The following is a 9,672-nucleotide window of genomic DNA, read 5'->3' on the forward strand; positions in this document are numbered from 1 at the left end:
AGGTTGGAAACTATATTTTAATGCTTGAATCAATCAGTGCTTTGTAGAGCTTGTTCTCATTTTGAAAATGTTGTCAGTGTTGTGATGAGAGAGACGAGCAGGAGGTGGTGACAGAGTCAAACAGAGAGCAGCTGAGCAGCTTGTGATTTAAAAGCCACTTTGGCAGAACGTGTTAAAATAAAAAAATAAACCGTGGGACTGTTTCTGACACCTGCGTGAAAAACAATGATGCTCACTGACACTATGCACGTTCCTGGGAGGCCAGCAGAGGTGGAAGAGTTTTTAATTATGAGACTTTTTCCTCACAACATCCCAAAATACAAAAACATGTACAATGTAGTTGCATTTTCACAAATCTCCGAGTTTACAAGTGGAATTCTGCATTTCAGTAACAAACTTTAATTTCCAGGTGATCTCACAAAATACAGTGTATCATAAGGGAAAAGAAAAGAGAAATAAAGACGACAGATAAAAACAACAGCTTTAGATTATCTGTGCATTTTGTTAACGCTTGGAAAAAAAAAAGCTTAAAAAAAAATATATATATATCTGTAAACAGATCGGCAGGAGCTAATGATTAATCTGAAAAAAACATTCAACATTTAAGTAAGCAGAACAGCACTTTATATTGTTTCTGACTTTGTAACTTTCCAGGACACCACCTCAGACTATTTTCTGTTTTGTTTTTTCTAAAAAGAAATCAGTAGAAAGAACATAAAACAACCAAAAGGCGACACCTAGAGGCCGGAGCCTGCCTATTCACCAAAAAGTCCTGCTTTTCTTTTTTTATTTTGGCAAAGTGAAACAGAAACACAAGCCCCTATCATCATTAAGGAGTGGTTGGAGAGTGCTAAAAAACAAGCAGATATGCAGAACAGGGCGTCTCTGTGTAGTTTTGGGGGGTAAGAACAGAGAGTCAGGGCGGGCACTTGGAACGGGAAACAGAAAGGAGGCCGGTGTCAACGCCGTCAGTCGACGGGCCGCTTTTCACTGTGTTTCTTTGTAAACTCCTCGGCGTTCTTCATGAATTTGGCGCGGTCTTTGCTGTACTCCTCGGCCAGGTCGGCCCGCAGCGGGTGCTCCGGTTGAGGGGTGTTCACCAGACTAGCGAGGTTGCTAATCACTGCGGGAGAGAGGGAGGAAGAAGAATATGTGTGACTCATGCATTTAAGTTTTCATGATACATGTAGAAGTTGAAGAAGAAAACTTCAGGTATCACAAACAGCAGCGAGGAAACTTTTTGTATTGTGTCACCATTAAAAAAAAAAAGTTCATTAAAGCCACGCTTTGCCAATTTTCAACCAGCTCTGTATCGTAACAGCGTGGGTACTATGTGTAAATGAACTGTGGTAAACTTCCCTCCATCTTACTGCAGCCCAGACCTCCCTGCTCATGTTTAGGCTCAAATCTGCTTCCGATTTCTGCCGGCTCTACGGCTGCTGCTCCAACTCCAGATTGTACAAACACATTTTCGTCAAGGAGGTTAAAAAGGGGAGAAGTCATATTACCTACATACATCTCCCCTGTGCAAAGTCAAATGCCACAGTCCTCTTTCTCTGTTTTCTTTTGTCATGTCGCTCCAATTTCAAAAGTGTTTGTGTCTTCCTACTGCACAGACAGCCCAGTTTTATAAAAGAGAGCATCTTTACAGCAGTGAATCACTTCTCTAAGTTCTTTACTTCGATAATAACTTAGTATGAACAGCTCCTTTGCTTTGGAAGTGATGCTCGGTTAAGGCCAATTCACAGTTTCCACATTCTCATTTTCTGTGACCGCGTGAACTCTAGGCAGAGCAAGTGCACCGGCTGCACATGCTCCAATCTCTTGCTCTACACTCTCGTCTGAAACACGGCTGGTGACTGATGTTGATTGTCAGTTGTACTATGCATAAAACTGTGTGTGCGTCTGTGTGACCGCAGCTTTCCGAAGACATCTACGTCTGAGCCTTGAGCTGGAGTTCAGAGCTGGAACAGTGACAGGGAGCTTTGGCATTGAAAAAGAAATTTGGCATTAAAAAGTTTAAAAATCATTAAAAAACAAAATACTCTTCAATTTTTTCCTTCATATCACCTTTTCTCTTTTTCTGCCACTGAGAACCAGCGTGCAAAAAAAAATCCAAACAAAATAAAATAATTTCAATACCAGTGTTTCCTTTTTTCAATGCCATTATTTTTACTGTCACTGTGCTAGCTCCATACTGGACAAGCTAACGTTTGCGTTTTGACAGATAAACCCATTGTTTAATTCTTCCCAAACACTCTCTGCTCTTGTAGTTTTTGTTTTAAAAAGACGTCACTCGAACACTCGGTTTACCGCAGCTCCATGTACAACACTTCGATATGTGGAGACGTCCGGAGCTTGACAGACCTGCCGTGCTTTTTTAGGGCCCCGACAACCAAGCTGACAGTCGGCCCATGTTGGCTTTTTAATGGCCGATTCAGGATGCTAAACCAGCAAGAAAGAAAACTGTTTGATTGTTTGCGTTATTATTCACCAGTGCCCAGTACATATTTTCTTCTTTCACATTGTTGATGTGCTAATGGGCTAATTAGCGTCTTGAATCCCTCTTGTGGTCTCCGGTTTCCCTTTTTATAGATCAATACAAACGACTGCGGTCTGCTGGTGTGAACGGTTACTTCCTCTCACGCAGACGCAGAATATTTGTGCTGGTTGGCTAGAAACTAAAAATACAAAGACACTGAAATGCCAGCCTGCAAAGCCTGAAATAAAATTTAAAAAATGGGGTTTGATTGATGAAAATCTTCAGAATTAGAATTCAAGAAAGGCTGAATGAGCGTCTGGGCCTCCAAACAAAGCGCCTCACCAGTTTCAGTTTTTGTCGCCGGCTTCCAGTGCTCCACGCTGATGACCGGCAGGCACACCTGACCCTTCTCGTCAACGTTGGGGTGGTAGATTTTTGTCTTGAAGGTGACCTTAGGTGGCTTGAAGGGGTACTCCGCGGGGAAGATGATTTCAATCCGAAATGCTCCTTTGTCATATGGAGCACAATCCTTGGAGAAAACAAGAGTTTGTAGATCGGAGAGACGCAAAGAACAAGTTAATAAAAACTTTAATGACGGGACAACACGTTGTTTTAGCAGCAGCTCAGTACTTACAGGAACGAGGAGCCCTTGCCAGCTCAAAACATTCGATTCATCCACTTGAATATTGCGAAAGTACTTCGCCCCATTTTTTCGGATTTCTTCAAGCTCCTGAAAAATAACAAACAACTGATTTAAGATGGGATAAAATATTGACACGACTAAAACCTCAGTGACCCATGGGGGATATACATGTATAGACTCAGTGGCCACTTTATTAGGTACTCCACTGTTCTGCTGTTAAGTCTACATTTACACTCCCTGTATATAAATACATTTCTGACACTTTCATTGAGCTGTTAAATGATATGTTTTAGCACTGAGGTCATGGTTCTTGGCTGCTGTTAAATAGTGAAAAAAAAGACATTACATATAGCCTTGATGGTAAACGTCATGAGGTGACAGAAAAATGTGAAGAAGAATTTATCAAGACTTAGTCATATTCTCTTAGTTCTGCGATTGCCTTTAACTGACACAAGGCTATGTGAATTGTGCGACAGTGGATGTTGTTGACATCGGTTTGCAATGGGTCAGTGGGTCACTGCGTAACACTGACTGAAGCCTAAAAATCACCTGGAAACACGATTAGAGTCCAAAAAGCTGATAAAAAACAGCGACAGGTCGCTACAAAACACCCATGACTGGAGCCTAAAAAGGTGACGGAAACACCCTGACAGGTCGCTACAAAACACCCATGATTTGAGCCTAAAAAGGTGACGGAAACACCCTGACAGATAAAACCTGAACAGCCAATCACAGTGATCTCTTTCACCGACAAGCTCTGCCGCCGATTCAACATGCTCAATTGGCCGAAAAGCCGCAGACGCCAAAGGGCTGACGGTGCGGGACACACTGCAAAAACTAGGCCGACAGACGCTCACCAACGGCCCGACTTTGGTCGACGACCGACTGTCGGCTTGGCGTGTCAGGGCCTTTAAAAGGTGATGGACACACCCTGACAGGTCGCTACAAAACTATAAAACTTTCTACACAATGAGTGACATACACGCCTTTAAAATTCCAGTGCAAAATGCATTCTCGTTAGTGCAAAACCAGTTTTACCTGTCTCAGTTAATGCTTGGTAACGTAGCACAGTGTTGTCTTGTTTATTAATTCTGTTACAGAATACTGTGTGCTTCAGTGTTATTCTGTTTATTACTGCTCTGTTTGCCCGCTGCGAGGGTCCTAAGGACAGAGGGATGTCGTATGCTGTAAAGCCCTGTGAGGCAAATTGTGATTTGTGATATTGGGCTTTATAAATAAAATTGACTGATTGAATTGATTGATTATAGGGCAGCAACTAATATTAATTATCATTATCATATTATCTACAGGCTAATTTCTTAATAATGTGGTCCCATCACAATTTCCCAGAGCCCATGATGACATCTTCAAATATTTTCAGGTTTACCATCATATCAGAAAAAGAGAAAACAATCACACTTATTAACTGAACTAACTGATTAAAAAAAAAAAAATCAAATATCATAATATTTTTTACTTAATACCTTGATATCGCTATATTGCAACATTTATACAGTTTGATTTTTGATTAATAATCATCTGTAATGTGGATATTAGGGCTGCAACTTACAACTATTCTCATCGATTACTCTGCTGATTATTTTCACGATTAATTGTTTAGTCTATAAAATGTCAAACAAATTGTGAAAAAAAGCTCTTTGCAATTTTCCAGAACGTTAGGTGACGTCTTCAACTTAATTTTGTCCAACCAGCAGTCCAAAACCTGAAGATTCTTCATTTGCTTTCATAAAAGACAAAGAACAGCAACAAATATTTAAAATTGTAACCTGAAATAGTTGGAGATTAATTTTCTTTTAATGGACTAATCGTTGCAGCCCTAGCAGATATAATGACTTAGTGGAGAACAGTCTGGTAAGTTTGGAAATGACATCACTTTATTATAATTCAGCCTTTAAAACCAGGAAAAGACATCACTTACAATATTCTGATATTCAAAATTTAAGACAGTCTCATATCACAGTATCTATATAATCCTGATGAATTGCCCAGCCCTAGATTGAATTTAATCAAAATGGTTGTCAATTAATTATTTGTCTGTCAACTAACGGATTAAACAGTGAATTATTTCCACTCTAGCAGCAGTATGACATGAGTTTAATCTGTCAGTGTGATGAGATCGTAATCCCTGCTCCAGTTTTTGTCATTTTGAACAATATAACACAAATATTAACACATTACTTTTGATTAAACAAATAAAATAATAGAACCTAACATATATTGCTCACTTTTTTTATCTACTGCTCATTATTATTATTGTTATTATTTATTGCTGTTTCCTGTATCTTTTGTACTTTTTTCTGCATGCCTAGTTTTTTAAGTTTTTAAATACTGAAATCTTTAATTTGACTCTTTCCCCTTCACTGCTCTAACACTTGAATTTCTCAATTGTGGGATCAATAAAGGTGTATCTTATCTTATCTTATAACTGATTGTAAAAGGTTTTAATTTTATTGATCTCTTGGTGAAATTCACAACCTACCCTGCAGTAAATACAGTGGGAATGAGCCCCACCTTCACCAGCTGTTACATTAAAGTATTACATATCAATGCACCAGATAACTAAAATTCAATAAAACACATTTCTTGAGTAAATGATCTGAATACTCGCTCCACCGCTAGTAAAAGGTTAAAACAGAAGCAGGGAGTAAATCAGTGTTCTACTTCCTGTATTTACCTGAACTGTAAAACTGGACTGACGGGGGAATTCAGGGAAGTAGTAACAAGACACTTCGCTCTGGTTATCACGCAGGGGATTTCCTGACACGGAGGCTGCGTTGCATCAGTCACACACCAGAATCAAAACCAAAAGTGCTGCTGGGTCACAGTGAAAGTGTAAGTAAGAGGCTGCAGGCTGAGCAGCTGTACAGAGAGTTAAATGAGGTCGATCAGTGGTGGAAGAAGAGTTAAGATGTTTTACTGAAGGGAAAATACTCGACTACTATAATACTCTGAAACCATACTAAGTGAAATCAGATTAAATGTTCCCTGTCAGTGCTGTCCTACTCTGTCTGATGTTTTTGGATTAACATTCCTGCTGCAATCATGTGTATGTGCTCATTTTAACTCCTTTACACACTGTTGGGTAGTTTAATCTACAGCAATGCATCATACTCATGATCATCTTATGTTTGTATCTCTGAATAAAAGTCCAAAAAAATCAGCCTGTTTTCAGCTTTGTGATGAGACATTTTCCACCTGATCCTGGAGGGTTTTTCAGGGTGTCTGCAGGTATCAGACACTTACATTTAATGCTTTTTTTAAGTCCTTTTCAAGACAATCTTCCTTATTCAAGCACTGCAGGTAAGTATAAAGATAAGTAATATATGTAGTCCTTTGCAGAGGTAGGTTTTATGTAAGAATGTGGTTATCAGAATAAGGCATTTTGCCAACAGTTAAGTGCAGGTATTAAGTGAAAAATAAAGTATAGGTTTTGTGGTAGAATTAAAGACTTTAAACACCAGACATCTGGACAAAAAGGATTAGGATGGATAAATGAAATAAAATAAGCTAAAATGTTTGTGGCAATTACAACCTCACAGATTCAAACTAAGAGTATCTAATGACTTTTAAGGGCTAATATTTACAAAATTAAATTTAAGACACTCTGGTTTTTAGAGAGTTTATTTAGCTTAAGACGTAGGAGGGTTTTAAAGTTTAGTGTGATATTTAAATTGACTATCATCATACAGTGTACATTTGCTGATCTACGATATAAAAAAAATAAATGTAATTGGATGATGAATCACTTTATATTAGTTGTTTTCAAACGTTTTAAATTTCAGTTATAGTAATAAAACGTTTGTTCAACCAACAATTACCCTTCTGTTTTCATTCCTTTAATAAGGGTCATTCTGATTGATAATGATAGAAATGTTGTAACACCATGATACCGTGAAGCTGCAATATTTTCTGAGCCGGTTATCGTACCGTGACAATCTCATACTGTTGCAACCCTGCTGCAGAGGATGGTTTTATGTGTGAATATGGTTATAAGGGTAAGGTAGGTGAAAGTATAAAGTTTAAGTATTAGGTTTAAAGATTTTTAACACCAGGAATTTGGACTTTCAGGCTGAAGAACTTGGATGGATAAATAAAAAACTAAGACTATTTAATGACTTTTAAGGCCTGATATTTATACAATTAAATTAAAGGACTTTTAAGCTGGGGATGCACGATAATATCGGCCAATACTGGCTTTAAAATGAACCATCACAATCAGCCAACATGCTTTTTTTAAAAAAAATTTGCACAATGAATGAATGTTACAGACATTAAAAACCATTATATTTCATGTGTCTATCTGCTGGTGGGCCGTCACGGTAAGAGTATGCATGTGTAATACGATGTTAATTCCACTACACAAGGTGATCACTGAAATTAGGTGCGGAAATTGGATACACATATCAGCATATCAGCGCATCTCTAGTTACTGCTTATCATTAACTATTCTGCACTGTTGTTAAGTGTCCTTGAGTGTCTTGAAAGGTGCTTATAAATAAAATGTGTTATTATTATTATGTTACTTGCAAAACCTGTGGCTTTCAGAGGGTTTAATCAGTGGGAGAAGTTTCTCTACATGTTTCAGTATATCACAAATATCTGTAGAGACATCACTGGACAGGAAGGAACTAAAGCTGTCAGACAACTGTAGAGGAGTTAAAGAGAAAATATTTACCTCTGAGATGTAATAGAGTACAAGTATTGGGTTACATTAGATAGTAAAGTACAAGTATCTCGAATTTAAATACAGACCTATAGTGAATGTATCTGGTTACACTGCACCACTGGTTTTTGAAAGAGGTTTAATTAAACACGTATGAGGACATTCCTATCTGTCTGTCTGTCTGCCTGTCTGTCTGCTCTCACCTCACAACATTATTATTTTCTCCATGACATATCGCCCAGCCGGGCTCTGACGTCACGTCCCAACCCCAAAGTCTCCATGTTTTCTGTTGAGACGGTGACAGCGCGTAAAAGCAGCCGCCTCACTTCTCTCCGTGAAGGCTGCCTGCCGAGCCTCCATCTTCTAACAGATAAAAACCAAACACATTGTTCCACGACACGTTTCATCCGCCAAGTTTCTCCTCTAAGTGCTGAGTCACGCTCCGCCGGCGTCTCAAACTAACTAACTAGTTACCTCTCGTCTGTCGGACGTCATTCTCCTTTCATTTTGTCCGACCGATGAAGGCTCGGCTATTCGACATTTTCCCCCGGTCGACGCGGCTGTAGCTACACCCGCGAAGAAGAAACAAGTTATCGAGCCCTCGCGAAGCGACGTGAATTCAATAATTATAGATTTATTTTACCTTGAATAGTCTCTTGGTCATAGACATTGTGGGACCGATGGTGTCTTCTTCTCCTTCTTCCTGTTTCTTTCCGTTCCTGCTCCACTTCTTTGGGTTGAGTTGTCACTGGCTCTCACCTGAGGTCCGGAGGTGTTGGCGCCACCTGCCGGCCTGGAGGGCAAAGGTCTGACTCAGGCAGGAGGAGGAAGACTTTTTTTAATTAGGCTATTATAAGTATTTTATTTTATTTTATTTTATTTTTATTTGTTACATTTCATTCCTGTGTGAACTTCCACTCTTTTATGTTTCGATTTTATTGATTTATTTTTAACATGCCTAATGATTTTGGCTGTGAGTGGCTCTCACCTGAAGTCCTGGGTGTTAGCGCCACCTGCCGGCCTGGACGGACAGGAGGGGAAAGAATTTATTTTATTTTTTATTATTTGCTCAGAATAAAATCAAACCAATGTGACAAATGGTGGAAGAAGTACTCAGATAATTTATTTAAGTAAAATGGAAATACAAAAACAAAAAAAGGAAAAAATGCTTTGCAATTACTGTGTACTATAGATCTATAATGACTTATAATGATCTTTTTGTTCTATTTTTTCCCGAAAAGAAAGTAAACTTCCACCATTTCATATTTATATAGCCTATGTTTTCGTTACATGTGTAATGGTCTTCTTTGGGTTTCAGTTGTGAGTGGCTCTCTGTCTATATGACTTTATTTAATTTAATTTAATTTTTTTCTGTTTTATCCCTTAGTACAGGGGGTGGCCAAACTTTTTTGAATGGGGGCCAGATAAAACAACGTGAGAATGCCTAGGGGCCAACTGATTCTCGCATCAAATGGGTTTAAAAAGGAAAAACTAAATGCAACCATTTTTATCTTTTAATGAACTGTTGCTACGTGATGCCTGTCTACAAACTGTATGATAGTCCTATCATTGTGAGGCAAAGGGTAAAAATGCCAAGTGATCTTGCTCTATTAACCATTATTGTGTAAAGGGCCACATATGGTATATTTGGAAAGTCAAGCCGAGGGCCGATTAAAATTGATCTGCGGGCCACAATTGGCCCCTGGGCCAGACTTTGGACATGCCTGCCTTAGTAAACTTCCTCTATTTTATGTTTAGATTTTTTAATTCTATTTATTTATTTTTGACAAGTGTAATGATCTTCTTTTGATTTTGGTTGTGAGGGGCTCTCACCTGAAGTCCTGAGGTGTTAGCGCCACCTGC

General features: G+C 38.8%; 1 protein-coding gene across 1 annotated transcript; it reads right to left on the reverse strand.

Moving 5' to 3' along the window:
- Nucleotides 1-250: 250 nt before the first annotated feature.
- ube2l3a (ubiquitin-conjugating enzyme E2L 3a) lies at nt 251-8,593 on the reverse strand. The gene is made up of 4 exons (XM_050053915.1): nt 8,453-8,593; nt 3,117-3,212; nt 2,825-3,011; nt 251-1,123 (listed from the first exon to the last, which is right to left on the reverse strand). Exons 1-4 carry the CDS (start codon nt 8,477-8,479, stop codon nt 969-971), a joined length of 465 nt encoding a protein of 154 aa, XP_049909872.1. The 5' UTR covers nt 8,480-8,593; the 3' UTR covers nt 251-968.
- Nucleotides 8,594-9,672: the final 1,079 nt, after the last annotated feature.

Source organism: Epinephelus moara, chromosome 9 (genome assembly GCF_006386435.1).
Source record: "Epinephelus moara isolate mb chromosome 9, YSFRI_EMoa_1.0, whole genome shotgun sequence".
NCBI classification, from domain to species: Eukaryota; Metazoa; Chordata; class Actinopteri; order Perciformes; family Serranidae; genus Epinephelus; species Epinephelus moara.

Coding starts and splice junctions, on each gene's coding strand:
- ube2l3a (XM_050053915.1), bottom strand. CDS start 8,479: ATGTCTATGACCAAGAGACTATTCAAG. Junction 3,213..8,452: donor TGACCAAGAGACTATTCAAG/GTAAAATAAATC, acceptor GTTATTTTTCAG/GAGCTTGAAGAAATCCGAAA. Junction 3,012..3,116: donor GGCAAGGGCTCCTCGTTCCT/GTAAGTACTGAG, acceptor GTTTTCTCCAAG/GATTGTGCTCCATATGACAA.